The 15987-nt window shown below is 39.7% G+C and overlaps 1 protein-coding gene across 10 annotated transcripts in view; it reads right to left on the bottom strand.

Moving 5' to 3' along the window:
• LOC103695786 (translation factor GUF1 homolog, chloroplastic) overlaps positions 1-15987 on the bottom strand; it is a 104617-nt gene that overhangs the window by 56414 nt on the left and 32216 nt on the right. For 9 of the 10 annotated variants that reach the window (XR_005507011.1, XR_005507010.1, XR_005507009.1 and 6 more), the window contains 4 exons: positions 13849-13911; positions 9693-9737; positions 9458-9558; positions 5402-5498 (listed from right to left, as the gene is read on the bottom strand). Coding sequence is in view for 7 of the 10 variants with exons in the window: in XM_039116100.1 (XP_038972028.1) it covers positions 5402-5498; positions 9458-9558; positions 9693-9737; positions 13849-13911 (306 nt within the window). In the remaining 3 variants the exon portion in view is untranslated. The remainder of the gene's footprint in view (positions 1-5401; positions 5499-9457; positions 9559-9692; positions 9738-13848; positions 13912-15987) is intronic. The other variant, XM_039116096.1, reaches the window with a different exon arrangement.

Below are 15987 nucleotides of genomic sequence, written 5' to 3'. Positions count from 1 at the left end.
ATTCACATCACAGTAGCCTGCTGCCAGAATGTCTGCCTCGTCACCAAGTCCTCAACACTGCTCCCTTCAGTGCCGGCCCACGCATATCTACTTTTATGCCACTCGAAACTGACAAACATCTGAGTAGGATTGCTTTATTCTCAAGAATGCTACTTATTTCTCAATTTTTTTCAAATTTAGGCCTAGGCCACTATACGCATGATCGCATCAAAACTTAAATAAATGGACGCCAAATTTTTATGGAGAGTAGCTTGCATGCCCTTCAATACGTTTCTAATTTTACAGTTTTTTTAATTTTTATTTATTTAATTTTTTTTATTTTTTATTCTAAATATATTTTTAATTTTTAAAAATTATATATAATCCAAAAATTAAAAATTTTTATGTCAGCGTGTAGATCGTCTAAGGATCTACAACATACAAAAAATAAGCCCAAATCGAAAATTTTGGCATGATCTCTTCTTATTTTGCAATTTTTGAGCTATTTTTTCAAGCCCAAAAATGAGTCGACCCCTGAGTTATATGAGTCGACCCTTGTACTGCTGGGACCACAATGAGAAGCGGTGAACTACTTTTGTCTTCTTCTGTAACAGAAAAAGATTCTCATCAGAATGGAAAGAAAGAAATTCAAATCCCGCCGAAGAATTTGTCTATAAATACGAGGGAACCTCAGAATGGAAACAAGGAAAGAAAAAAGATTCTATTGAAAACAAAAGGTTTCCACTGAGAAAAAGAAAAGAAACGCTTAACAGTTCATCATCCTCACCAGCATTGTAATCTGAAACTTTCTCTTGTGAGATCAGTCGAAGTTTCTCACTGCATCGTGAAGAGCTGCTGTTCGGACATTGGAACATCCTTCCACAGCCAACTTCTTCATCGGCTTCAGCTTTTACTTTCATTGATTTATTCTTTATATGCTCTGAAGCTTTAAGTTTTCAAGTTACAACATTCTTTTAGTTGGATTAATTGCTGCTGTAACAGTTTCATTGATTTGAAACTTGTAAAGGCTCTTCCAAGCCTCGATTGGAAGTTGCTGAATCGGAAATATTCAGCAAGGGAAAAGTTTCTGGTTGGTTTATCTGAAAACCAACTAGGTTGTTTGTGAGCCCGGGAAAACAAATGATGTAAAGTTTTTGGTTGGTTTATCTGAAAACCAACTAGGTTGTTTGTGAGCCCGGTAAAACAAATGGTGTAAAGTTTTTGGTTGGTTTATCTGAAAACCAACTGGATTGTTTGTGATCCGGAAAAACAAAAGGTTTTCGGTTGGTTGCCTGGAAAAACCAACTGCGTTTTGATTGTGAGCCCGAAAAACAATCAGTCTGTAATCTGCTGGGTTATAGTGAAATCTCAAGCTAGGCTTAAGGAGTGGACTTAGGTGCTGGGAGTGCACCGAACTACTATAAACCTTGGTGTTTGTGATTGTGGTTCTTCTCTTCCTTTCCTCTGCATATTCCTAACTGCTTTCCTAACTTTTATCACTGTCGTATTTGTGCAATCTTATTTCCGCTGCTGAATCTATAAGATAACAGTAACTCATACTCTCCATACATTTTAACTTTAATTATTTTTAAAGAGACCCAATTCACCCCCCCTCTTGGGCTGCACCTCTGGGCAACACCTGGACTAGCCCAACACCAATTGGCCTAGGCTGAATTCTAGCCAGGCTTTGCACCAGGTTTTAGGCTGGGTCTCTAACTCTCTATAGGTTCAGGTCAAGCCTGCACCCGAAATTTAAGACACGAAAGGATCCAGGCCATCTTGAGGCAACCATTGGCCAGCCTCAAAGCCCTAACCATATATTATTGTTTTATATTATATACTTTTTATATTTAAAATCCAAGTCATCCATTTTGAATAGATGGATGGGATCTACTATTCCCAAGGAGAAATCCTCACCAACTTTGTTTTCCAAACCTTATCTCATCAACGAAAGCACTATGGATGCGATCCATATACTTGAGCTCTACTTCCTCCTGAATGCACTTCAGCCTCAACCTCAGATTGTAGTAAATATAAACAAGATCGTTGAGAGTAAGGTACGCAGTACCGACTGTACCGACATACCGGTGGGCATCGGTACCGGTACGGTACCGAGCCGAACCGGTACGGTACCAATGGGGCTAAAACCCAAAAAAAATTGAAGCCGGTACGGACTGGTCGGTTCGGGCTGGTACCGATTCGGTTCGGGCCGTTATGCGGTTGGTTCGCGTCGATACCGATCGGTACGCACCGGTACCGGTCGGTTCGGGCCGGTACCGGTCGGTTCGGGCCGGTACCGAATTATGTAGCTGTACCGTACCGGTAGGATCCGGTACCGGTATGTACCGGCCGGTACCGACACGTACCGACCGATACGGCAGACCATGGTTAAGACGCTTCTATGTCAAACGGTTCCTCTGCTTATTATGGATAAGGGGCTAAGGTGGACTAGTTGCACTCAGCCATTCGAGAAGACCGTCTGAAAAAGGATCCGGATAGCTAGCTGCTTAAGATTTTTCACGGACACCACAAAATGAATCCACCATTCAGTTGCAAAAATATTGAAAAAAATTATATATAAGATAATACCATATTAGTAATCATCTAATGCCAGGTAAATGTCCTGAGGTCAACATACCTGGATTGATACTTTTCTTACTTACGACAACTGTCGATACTCTAAAGTTGTCGCTGCCCTCTCTAAATATTTTGGTCTGTGAAAAAAATTGTTTTGTACTATGTTAATAATACAAGATACCACTTAACTTATACATGTCATTTAAGTTAACTTACCTCTTCTATACATAGGGCCACGACTTCCAGATCTGGCTCCATCTTGTAAATCACATTACGGAGAGCAACCAGAATTTCGTCATCCATATCGATTCCAAGCAAGGTACCGGTGTACCGGTGAAGACCGGTTCCGATACGGTACGGTTCGGCACCGGTACCAAACCGGTCGAGATAGGAAAAGAAACGCGTCCGACGCGCGCTCGCGCGCACGTGCCTGCACGCCCGCGCGTTACTAAATGCCACTTTGTGCGGCATTTAAAGCCCACGCAGGGCAGCCCGCGTAGGCTCGCAGCCCCACGCAGCGAGCCCGCACGGGAAATCGAGGCAGCGTGGGGAACCACGTGCGGGGGCGGTTCCCTGTGAGCGAGCGCGAGCAGGCTTGCGGTTCCCCACTTGGCCCCGCGCATGGGGTTTTTTTTCCTTTATTTTTTTCCTCCCCTTCTTTCCGAACCCTCCTTCCCCTCTCTCTTCTCTTCTCCTCTCTTTCCCGGTTCCCCCCATTCTCCCGCGAGCAAGAAAGGAAGAGAGGTCCCGCCCGCGAGCAAGGAAGAGAGGCCTCCTTTTCCCGGTACTTGCCTTCTCTTCTTCCCCGCTTCTTCTCTTCTTTCTTCCTCTTCTTCCCCACTTCTACCAGTGTCGATCGCACCGGTTTCAGTTCAGTACCAATTTTCACAGCCGAACCGTACCGGTAGTTGTCGGCACCGGATCGGTACAGCCTAAACCGACCGATTCCGGTCGGTTCGACAGACCTTGACTCCAAGTATACTGTACTAGAACCGAGGGTTCAGGTAGTATGCTGCACATAGAGTCTGTTATTGTCTCAATAAAATTATATAAGTACAAGAGCAGTCTAATTTTTAATGTTCTTTATTACCTGCTAGTCGATCAATGATTCCATCTGGTAGTCCCACCATCGCTCAATGATGTTGATGTACTTCTAGGCATGCGTTGGATCTGTCTCAATGATCTGAGTTTTTGCCCTCTTCATCATATGATATAGAAAGCCCATCTAGGGGTACCTCTCGTTGTCCATGGCCCGAAGCACTTCATACAATGGTCTAATAGCATTCACTGTCACAATAGCCTGCTGCCAGAATGTCTGCCTCGTCACCAAGTCCTCAACACTGCTCCCTTCAGTGCCGGCCTATGCATATCTACTTTTATGCCACTCGAAACTGACAAACATCTAAGTAGGATTGGTTTATTCTCAAGAATGCTACTTATTTCTCAATTTTTTTCAAATTTAGGCCTAGGCCACTATGCGCATGATCGCATCTAAACTTAAATGAATGGACACCAAATTTTTATGGAGAGTAGCTTGCATGCCCCTCAATACGTTTCTAATTTTACAGTTTTTTTTAATTTTTATTTATTTAAATTTTTTTATTTTTTATTCTAAATATATTTTTAATTTTTAAAAATTATATATAATCCAAAAATTAAAAAATTTTATGTCAGCGTGTAGATCGTCTAAGGATCTACAACATACAAAAATAAGCCCAAATTGAAAAATTTGGCATGATCTCTTCTTATTTTGCAATTTTTGAGCTATTTTTTCAAGCCCAAAAAAAGAGGAAATGAGGTAGGGAAGAGGAAGCACACCTATTTAGCCTTGGATCTTTCTTCTGATAGCCTGAATCAGTGTTATTTTTGGAGTATTTGGGAAGAGGAAGCGGCCGAGACAGCAAATAGCTTTCAAAATGCTGTTGGGAAGGCCGAAGTCTATAGTGTAATCTACAGTGTCAACCCAATTTGGAACCGGGTTGACTCAGTGCACCGAACCGACTGGTTCCAGCCAGTTCCGGCAGGTTCGGGCACTTATCGGCCGGTTCCGGTAGGTAGGGACCGGTTCTGGCCGGAACCGGTCGGTAAGGGACCGGTTCCGGCTTGTTCTATATGGGTTTTGGCCGGTATGGGGCCAGAACCGAAAGTAATAGGTGAACCGACCCGGTTTCGCACTGAGTCGATTCGACACTGCTGAACCGAGCCGACCCGATTCAGCAGTCCTTGCTTTCTTCGTTATTGGTAATAGTTCTTTACTTATTTGGGTAGAATTTATCTATTCCATACAAATCTAGTCCCAAACATTACAGAATAAATATAGTGTTGAGTCTTTGGAACGACAATTGGTATCTTTACAACCTAAGCTAAAGCTGGTTTCTTTCTGCCCATTCCTATCACAACAAGATGGACTTTGCCTAGGATGAGAATGGACTAGCTATGAAATAGTCGATGCAATTTGTTTTACCTATTTCTCCAGGAAATTTATGAATGTCAGCTTCTTCCTAATGGGTTTCACTATAAATAACAATAACATAATATGATAACAGTATTCCAGATTCTTAACCTCTTTCAAACAAGAGCAAGAAACATCAAATTATTCCTACACGTTTCTAGATACCTTTGCAGTGCATTTTTTTCTTATCCATTCAATTTAATACGACAAAGGAAAGTGTCACTTGTTGACTTTTGTTTTCTTTACAAGCAAAGCAACAATAAATTTAAGTGCAAGCTATACCTAATAATTTGATACGAAAGTTTTTGTAAGTATTTATCCATATGATTTGACTTCTTTATTTGCTAATATGAATATGAAATAAAAAAGATAGAAAATATTGGGAATTTCTACCTTCCCACTAGCCATGAAATATATCCTGTCACCTTTCTTTATAGTTCCATCAACAATCCGAAAATAAACAATTACACCTTTGTATGGATCATAGTAGCTACAATTCAAATATATGTATTAGAGTCAATCATCGAGATATTTTCTAAGACAATGAATGAAAGACTTGACATGTTCATATTATCACAACACCAAAAAAATGTTAATAGAAATCCTATGTAACACCAATGAAAATATGAACTCTATGGTCATGAATAAAGTGTTAACATGATAGACAAATGCATGCCACAGTTACAAGTGCAGAAATGTATGTAGATAAGTATAGATTCATCATACGTGTAGATGTAAGCATGCATGCATGAAATTCTATTATGCTTTTTGGTTGCAGCAAGGTAATGCAGTGTCGTTTGCACTTTAATGGTAAGGCTAATGCCAAAGAAATATTGTTAATTTGATTTGCATCTATCAACATACAGTCCATATGAGACTTGAGAATTCCAGTAACCTTGTATTTGTCTTTTCTAGTTATGTGGCATATTTCTTGTAAAACTTATATTAAAAATTAAAGCAAAATTCCCAAGTAATTACATGATACCATAATAAATTTTTATAATGCATCACTTTGTAGATTTTGAGCCACTATGATTTTAAGATAAGCAAAATCATAATAAGAAACCTGAGATATATGTCAATGATTAAACATTGCTAAGATTTAGCTAGACTAGTTGCATAAATTAACTTAATCAAAAATCCCATGTTAACTTACAAGAACATGAATATGGGGTACACTACCACACAATACAAATACTTGATAGGGCAAACCTTGAAAAGATCATAATATGGAGCTAGGATACACCAGTGAATATATATCTATTTCGTACATTTATACAAGTATACATATATACACAAATATATATACATATTTATGAGTGCAACAAAAAGCATCCATAAAGCAAATTAGGCTATCAAAATGACAAAGTCCAGTTTATATGATAGCATCAACTTCTACAAGCTCATTATTTAGTCTATTTTATGAATATAAAGAAGGTCCATAAAGCCTGATAGACTACCAAAATAAAACGGTACAGTTTATAACTTTATATTATAGCATCAACTTCCATAAGCTCATCATTGAATCACCATTCAAATACAAACACCCTAATCCATACTGCGAAGATTAAAATTGAAATCATAGACTACAAATTTGACAATTTATAGTTAAGAGTTTAGCATTAGAAGAAGAAAGAAAACACTCTCTCTATCATTTCTAGAGGCATCGGGGAAGTCAATTGAGTGTATCCAGAAAACATCCTAATATTTTTTTAAAATTTTGAAAATAGGATACTTTACACAAGTATCGGACATGTGTCTGAGAAGGATTCAGTATCAACACCTGATACACAAGATGTGAGCCAACCAACCATAACAGGCACCAAGTGAACTTGTATCACACATAGGCACTACACATGCAAATGAATGTTTTTCATTACCCACCTATGTTCCCAACCAAGTTCTCCTCTACCGATAGTGGGACCTATACCAGTCGGCAGCGGTACCGAATGGTATCGGTTTGGTACCATACTGACACTCAGTACACCATGGCATATCACTAACCTGACTAGTATGCCATTTTGATTATTCTTTTTGCTTTTTCAATTTTTTTCTTTTCTCAATTTTTCTGGATTTGCACATAAAAATTTTATTGATTCTTTTGTCCAATTTGGGGTTTTAACCTTATTTTGATATCTTTCTATCATGAAATGGATCTATAACCTCTCCAGGCAACGTATTTATAGGTAAAAATGCATACAATACAGCAATTGAATTGATTTTAATGTATTTAAAGCAAGATACTCCATATTAGTATCGGGCCCCGTACTGGTGTCGCACTATCACTGTGTCAGGACGGTATGGGGCCGGTTCGGCATACGAAGTGTCGGTATGTCCCCCATACTGTATACAAGTATCGAGCCAGTATGCTATGGTATTGCCCCATACCGCCCGATTCGGTACGGTACGATGAACCTTGATTTAAAATATAAATACATATCGACATCTAAAGTCTAGTGAAGTGTCAATGTGACTCATAGATATTGGGATCATAAGAACACTCTAGAAGAGCATCCCACCAACTCTGCAAGAGATCCATATTGCGATAGGCCTCGATAATCCTTCCATGGTCCACTAGATAGCTACCCTAAGAGGAGTCATCTATTTGATTCTGAGACTAGGCTAGCCACTAAAAGATGGTTGTCTGTGAAATATAGTAATTACTCGAGTACAATGCCTCAGACGATCCATATGCATACAAGTCATAGACTGTCGGTATGGAATAGGATCTGGCATGCAAATCGGAACCAGATATGTCTAGGGACCCTACTCTACATGAAGTGTAATCTGTCTAGGAACCCTATCTCCTATATGCAATAGTGTCCTCACAGGCTCTACCAAGTCGTGCACCATAGTCCCTATCCTATATGGCATGAGTAAACAAAGATTCATTGGTAAATCGAAAACCATTCTAAAACTATAAGTCATAAACTATGGTGCTTTATGCCCCGCTTTCTCCCAAGCCACCAGATGCACCAGCATATGAACTATCATTGCTAGTATCGAATGATAATCTAGGCAACCAGTCATCAAATGGCTCGTTGGTCTCTGAATCTGAGTGAATGGGTTCCTCTTCGAATCTCCCCAAAAACATGGTTTGACTATATAAATCAGAAACATACTAGGTGTGTGTGTGCGCGCGTGCATGTGTGTTATGTATTTGTGTGTGCATGTATGTATGTAACCATGCAATTCCCCTTTCTCACAAATATCTAATCACTAGTGACTAGCACAAATAACATCGCCAAAACCCAGTGTCTGCCGAGCCGACCGAATGGGTGTGCCAGTAGGCTCCGATACCGGTTTGGAACCGGTTGGAACCGTTGCCGAACCAAACACCCCCCCCCCCAAAAAAAAAACAAACCGACACGTGCGGGGACGCGCCCCCTCGTGGGCTCGCTGCCTAGCGTGAGGAACCGCGCGCGGGCGTGGGGAAATAGCGCGAGCGCGGGGAACCGCGCGGGAGTGAGGTCCCTGCGCGTGGAATCACGCGCGGGCACGAGCGATTCCCCGCTCGCGCCCGCATGGGGGTGCTGCCCCGCGCGCGGAAAGGATTTTTTTTCTTTTCTTTGTTTTCCCCTTCCCTTCTTCTTCCTCCTTCCCGAGCTATCTCCTCTTCTTTCTTCCCCTCTCTCCTCCTCTCTTCTCCTTCCTTCTCCCGCGAGCAAGGAAGGAACCGCTGGGAGGGCCGCGCGTGCGTCGGGGTACTCGGGAGGGGGTTGGCCCGAGGTACGTCGAACCGTCTTCTTCTTCTCTTCTTCTTCTCCTCTTTCTCTTCTTTCTTCCTCTTCTTTCCTCTTCTAAGCTTTCTCTTCTTTCTTCTTCTCTGCTCGGTTCCGGCCCTGAACCATTTGATGTGGCTGTACCGTACCGCTGAAGGTCGGTACCGGTACGGTACGTGCTGAACCGGCCAGTACGGGCCGGTTCAGCAGACCAACCAAAACCATTATTGGAGCATATAAATCAGAAAATTAAGTTCGTTATTAAACATGTACTGTATGTATGTGTGTCAGTGTGTGTGTTATTTTCTGATTGTATTTTTAGGTTCTAAAGAACCACAATTTAGAAGTGGGTAGTCCTCGCAGAATACTGATTTGTCTGCATTTTAAGTCAAAAAATTAGTTTGTCGGTATATTACATGAAGCCAAAAAATCTTACCAAGTTTTTGATTTAAATCTTCTGCAGATAAGGTTAAAGTCTTTAAAACATTTATTTCCTCAAGCATTTTCACAGAATGTGTTGTGTCAGATTTTTTATATGAGCTGGAGATAGTAATGTATTTTCTGGAAACTAAAGAACAGTTCAAGAAGTGAGATAATAACATCTTTAGCAAGCAATCAAGCATGTAATATGATGGTAACAAGAAGAAAAAAAAATGAAAAGAATGCATCGAAATGTTTGTGAAAAGAAGGAACATGCATCAAGAGGCCTCAGAATTTTGCATGGTACCTATCAAATATAAGAGCTCTAAGAGGACTTCCAGCAGTATCCTTAGGGGGAGGAATCCTTGTGATTATAGCATTGAGAATGTCAGTTATACCTATTCCCTCCTACAATATAGGAAAAACAACCAAGAATGAATATGTCTCCTAATTTCCATTTTAAAAAAGAAATGGTTCACATACTGTGTCCAACATAAATTTCATATGCTCAAACAAAGAAAACAAGATACCAAGACACTAACCTTAGCTGAACAATGAATTGCATCGCTGCAATCTAATCCAATAATCTGCAGAAAAATGACACAATCAGGTCCTCAAAAGATTAAATAGCATGTAATTAAAAAGTAGGTAATAGTTATCGTTGATGTGTAATATCTGGATTCCAACTTTTCTTACTTATGACAGCTGCGGAGACTCTAAAACTGTCAATGCCCTCTCTAAATATTTTAGTCTACGAAAAAAAACCGTTGTAATATGTTAACAATTCAACATATCAGTTTATTTACACATATCACTTAAGTTAACTTACCTTTTCTAGATATAGGGCCGGGACTTCTAGATCAGGCTCCATCTTGTAAATCACATTACACAGAGCAGTCAGACGTTCGTCATTTATATCGATTCTAGGTATGGTGTACTGAAACCTCGGATTCAGATAGTATGCTACATATAGAGTTCATAATTGTCTAAGTAAAATTGTACAAGTACAGGAGCAGTCTAATTTTCAATGTTCTTGCCTACCTGCTAGATGTAAGTCCCTATCCAATGGTTTAATAGCCTTAACTATCTTCTCAGCCCGCTGCCAGAGTATCTGCCTCGTCACCAAATTCTCGACAGTGTCGGCCCTTGCAAATCTACTTTCTTGCCACTCGAAACACAAACATCTGACGTATGGTGACTTTCTTCTAAAAAAGCTACCAAGCGCAATGTAGTTAGTAGCAAACCGTGTCACTCCTGGTCTCAAAATCTATTCCCTATATACCTCCCCATCAGTGATAAGGCCCTTTTATAGTTATAAATATATCTGATAATGGTTTGAGCTGTCTCCACAATCTGTTGCACCCTACGAATCTTCGCAATATTCATCAACATAAGATCAATACAATGTGAAGCACATGGAATCCAGAAAATGTAGTCACCGCTCCATCAAGATCTTCCGGACGGCCTTATATTGTGGCCCATTATCAGTAATAACCTACAAGACACTCTCCTCTCCAACTTTATCAATCATTTCCTCCATCAATCTGAGGATGCACATGGCGTTGTGCACCTGATCGGAAGCATCAACCGACTTATAGAAAAAAATCTTCGTATCATAATATGTCAAAAAGTTGATAATGCTCTATCTGGTAGGACCGGTCCAACCATTACACAATCGTCAGTCCATATATGGGCCACTTGCTCTTGTACTAGGCAATCAACTTCTCTAACTCATTATTGTCAAGAAGCTCACCGTAGATGTCCTTGCGTCCTGAAGGATCTACACCAAAACCAACGGCCTGTATGGAAGAAATGGCAGATCTATAATATGTATTGTCTGCTACATTTACTGAAATGTGGCTGAAGTGGAATCAGGATTCAATAGCTCACCACATCTCCTTCTTATCCTTCAGCATTGTGTCAACCCTCTGCTGCTTCGAATTCTTGCTAGAGAAGGCATATGGATCTAAACCATAGATGGTAGTTCCTGATGGAATCTCTCGGGAAGATTTCTTTCTGCAACCAAAATCCTCCAGCATAGATGCAATACGGCCACCGCCTCTACTAACGGCCTTCCTAACGAAGAAGTCCTAAACTCTGGATCTGCCCTTCTGCTCGCAGAACCAAAGCCAGACTCATAGTATGAAAGCTCAAATCGATTTCTATGCTTGGCCACCTCATTCTGTTGCCACTGATCATTCAGGCTTGCTTCATGGCAGCCTGAATCTCTGTCTTCTCGTCATCTGGAGCGAACGCCTTCTCTGACTTTTCAAAGTGATAGAAATGTGGCTCTGCCGCTCGGCGGTCCAATGATGCCTTCTTAGAAACTTCTTTTCTGCTTTGAAATCAAGTGTTTTTTTATTAGTTGTCAAACTTCCTGTGGGCATTTCTGGCATATAGATATATCGAAATAACCACCAGATATGCTTTGCTTCAACATGGTTATCCCTCCTCGCCTGAATTGTATATTGCACTAGTTGTACTTTCATTGGTGCCGACCCGAGAGCATTTGCCCATTATACCAACCAATATCACGCACTGACTCTTTTTTTCTTAATGGTTCCATTCATGCAGGTTTATCAAATATGTTAGTTTATCAATTATTTAAAAATAATAAAATTTTGTTACAATAGAGATAATATTTCTAACTTTAAAAAATACATCTAATTTATCTAATATATACTACAAGTTTATGTATATATAATAATTTTTAAATTAAAAAAATATGTTTAAATACCATAAATTCAAAAAAAATATCTTTTTATTCAAAAAATACTTTTAAATTATCTATTACATACTACTAATTTTTCATAATTTTTGGTATTAATTATATATTTTTAATTATTTTTTAAATTAAAAAATAATTTTTAAATATAAATATTTTAAAAAATTAATTTGAGCTCAGATCCATGTATAACCTTATAATGGATGCTACATATATTTTTTAGGCCCGTGAGCGTGTATCGAAGGCTACTTATTTTTTAATTTTTTCTAAATTTAGACTTAGGCCACTATGTGCATAATCGCATCAAAACTTGAATAAATAGACACCAAAATTAGTTGGAGAGTAACTTGCATGCCCCTAAATACGCTTCTGATTTTACAATTTTCTTTTGAGTTTTATTTTTTTTATTTTTTTATTTTTTTTATTTAAAAAAATATTTTTAATTTTAAAAAATTATATATAATCTAAAAAATTAAAAATTTTTATGTCACCGTGTAGATCATCCATAGATCTACAATATATCATAAAATCAAGCGAAAATCCAAAAATTTGGCATGATCCTTCCATATTTTGCAAATTAAGGTATTTTTTGGCGTTCGAAAAAAGAAAGAAAACTCGATTAGCTGTACTCTAACACGAGCTGTATGAGCTGTCGCTGTACCAAAAAAAAAATAAAATGAGATAGGAGAGATGAAGTATACCTTATTTAGGGTTGGATCCTACTTCAATCGTGCTGAATCGACGTATTTTTTATCGTGGGGAGAGGGTAGTATTCAGATAGTTTGGGAAGGCCCGAGAAGTTTGGTAGTATTCAGATAGTTTGGGAAGGCCCGAGAAACTTTTAAAGCAAAAGAAAGAGGAGAGGGAGGGGGGCCGGCTCAGAACCAGTCCGACTCAGTATGAACAGGATGGTTCACACTGATTCCCCACGGAACTGGCCGGTTCGGACTGAGTTCGGGCAGTTCGCGACTAGTTCCGGCCGGTTTCTGTTGGTTCGAAACCAGTTCCAGCTGGTTCGGAGCTGATTCCGAAAAAAGAGATGAACCAATCTAGTGCCCCACCAGGTCGGCTTGGTACGGGTCGAACCAAGTGATTTGGCCTGGTTCGGCGGATCTTGGGTTGTAGCAAACTATTTGGTTTTTGGTAAGTAACAGTTTTGATATTGCACTTTCTTCAAAGAATTTTGGAGAGTCTTGCAACTAAATCCTAGAACGAGTTGGGTCATGACATGTCTTCCTTAAAATCTATGCGCTTTCTCAAGACCTTTCCTTTGTATTCTAGCACTTAATTTGAAAACAATGCATCCAAGAGATTATTTTTAGATGGCTTTAGTTTTTCCATGGTTAGTGTTCTGTTATTAGAGCACTTAGTAGATTCTGCATGGACTTTGCACCAGTTGCTTACATATTCTTTTCTTATTCTGAAATGTGGCATCCTTGGTATCTTTCACTACTATAATGTTTAATGAAAATGGAAAGACTAATAATAAATGCAGGATAACTAGCGGAGTCACTAATAAGTTTCCCATAGCTGCAGATTCTGTACAATGTATGGATAAGTCTAGCAACTACCCTACGGTTCAGTTAGAGCAGATAACGTGCATCACTCTGTATGGTTCTTCAACTTGCAGATACATTTTTACATAAGCACTTTCTCCTAAGTTCGGATAACATACTGATCCAACACCTCAAATGTTGACACACTTATTAGTTAGAGGAGGCAAGTTTATGTTATGTAAAATTGTCAAAATAAAAAGGATTACATGATATCATAAACGGGTGTTTTGAGCATTCTCTTGGATCTCTAAGATAGACGAGGGTATAAATCCCCCTAAAATTGTCAATGATATACTAAGATAGTTCAAAAATGATAATTTTTATAAAATTGATTTGTTGGCACCTAGAAGTAATTCTATTTTAACCGAGATCTCGTCCAGGGTTTCAAGCAAAATAGGAGGGGATTTTTCCACAAACCTCTTCAATATCCCGGGAAACACGATCTGGTTCAGCACCTGGCAGATCTATTTTATTCAAAACCTACATCATAATAGATTCTTGTTAATAAATTTCATCATCGATGTACATTAAGATCACATAAAGCTCAAGCTAAAAGTTGAGTACTTCAGAAAGACCAATTCATCAGCAGACTGAATTGCAAGCAAAAAGTTTAGCAGTTTTTAGGACCTAAGTCCTTAGTGACATCTGTCTTCCTGTAACAAACCATGCATGTTGTTGCAAAAGATATTCACGGCTCACTGTGATGCTTGTAACGTTAGGACACACAAGGAAAAGCAGCTATCTCAAATAAAAAGCTAAAAGAAACACTGGGAGGAGTTCTAGACCATCTCTATAATAAGGCTGTCCAATCTATTACATATTATGCCAGTCCACTCTGATTCAAATATCAATTAAGGACCAGAATGGTATAACATGTGCACCTCAATGCTGTAAACAACTGAGACACTTAAAGCGAATATCCAACCACTTACCATCATTTTGGTAAAACCTTGTTTTAAGGACTCAACAAAAAAGAAAAGCCGCAAATAAAAGGGGAAGCAAAACTTTCTTTGATAACAAATCACATATATTGCCTTAAACTGGCAAGCCGTAGGGCCTCTTTCATAGCTTTTTCGTGACTTCTTTACAAATAGATGAGTGCCCTTAAAAAACAAGCAGCCAATTTCCATATGGACACCCAAAATATTTTCTAAAATGCAAAAGCCAGAATCTGACTTAAGAGTACAAAAATTATACCCTAGCAACTGTATGACTCATCTAATGAGTTCAAATCTTTTACAAGGTTGTTGGGTTTTCATCTTGGAATTGTAATATTTATGTTCAATAATACCTTGAGTAGCTTTCTCAAGTTCTTAAGAAATAAACCTTTCTTAAAAGAGACCATATGTGATGTAACATGTAAGGCCCAGTCCACTTGATCGGCCTTACGTTGTCTAGACCGGCCTCACATGTGCCGTTCGCATGCCACAGAGAAGAAGAGTCCTGCTAGGAGTCTTCTTTCCTCCTGATTCTGATGGATGCCGAGAGTCCTAGGGCATGCCAAATTGAGGCTAAACCCTAGGATCTCGTCTATAGAACGGCCTCCCACTTCCTCCTACGAACTCCGCCACAATCCAACACAACTATTATTTCTTCCTTCTTCTCTCGATTGCTCGATGGCTAGGGTCATTACATCTGCCAAATATCGCAGCCAAACCCTCGCTGGAACCCTAGGTGAGGTTCTTATTCCCTTTTCCCTATTGTTCTCACACATAAGCTCCACCACCGGTCGAGATTTTGCCGGAATATACCAAGGATAAGGGGCCTTGTTTATCTCTTGTTTTTGGATCTGAAAACCCATCGCGTTCCTTTCTCCGGTCATCCCCACCACCGAAGCTTGTCGCTGGTGATCAAGACTAGTCCCCCGCATCGGCTTATGGTCGCCGCCGGAGCCCAGCCACCAACAATCCATGGATGTGCCAAAATCCCTAACCGAACGTCTGGGATACACCGTCGCCATCCATCCACATGATAAGATGATGGGTCAATGGGAATGAAGTCCAGTCATTAATTACTTGATTATTTTTTGATAATAGTACATAGAAACAATGCCCGTAAGGAGTCCTATTGAAAGTAAGAAATATAGGCCTACCGAAAGTCGTCAAGCAGTCTTGGGCTCCATCAAGCAGTGAGGGGGAAGCCAAAACCTGTCAGAGATTCATTCTTTTTATTTTCTGACGTTGGTCACACTATCACCACCGCCGATAGCCCCTATTGTCACCGCCGACAGCCCCTATCGCCAACCCTTCAGCTGTTGATCACCACCTCAGCCACTTAACCACGGTCCTTCTACTGCTTCTTTCTTCTTCTCTATTTTTCTCTCTTACTTTATCCCTCTCTTCCTTTCTCTCTCTTCTCTGATCTCTTTCTCTCTCTAGAGAACAGGTAACCCTATAGGTTCCCTCCTTTGTAACCTCCATAATTTTTCTCTCTTGCTTTATCCCTCTCTTCCTTTCTTGCTCTTCTCTGATCTCTTTCTCTCTCTAGAGAACAGGTAATCCCATAGGTTCCCTCCTTTGTAACCTCCATTGATTTCAATAGAGGACCTGAACTCCC

Source organism: Phoenix dactylifera, unplaced genomic scaffold, assembly GCF_009389715.1.
Source record: "Phoenix dactylifera cultivar Barhee BC4 unplaced genomic scaffold, palm_55x_up_171113_PBpolish2nd_filt_p 000051F, whole genome shotgun sequence".
Lineage (NCBI taxonomy): Eukaryota > Viridiplantae > Streptophyta > Magnoliopsida > Arecales > Arecaceae > Phoenix > Phoenix dactylifera.
This window is presented reverse-complemented; position numbering and strand designations above follow the sequence as displayed.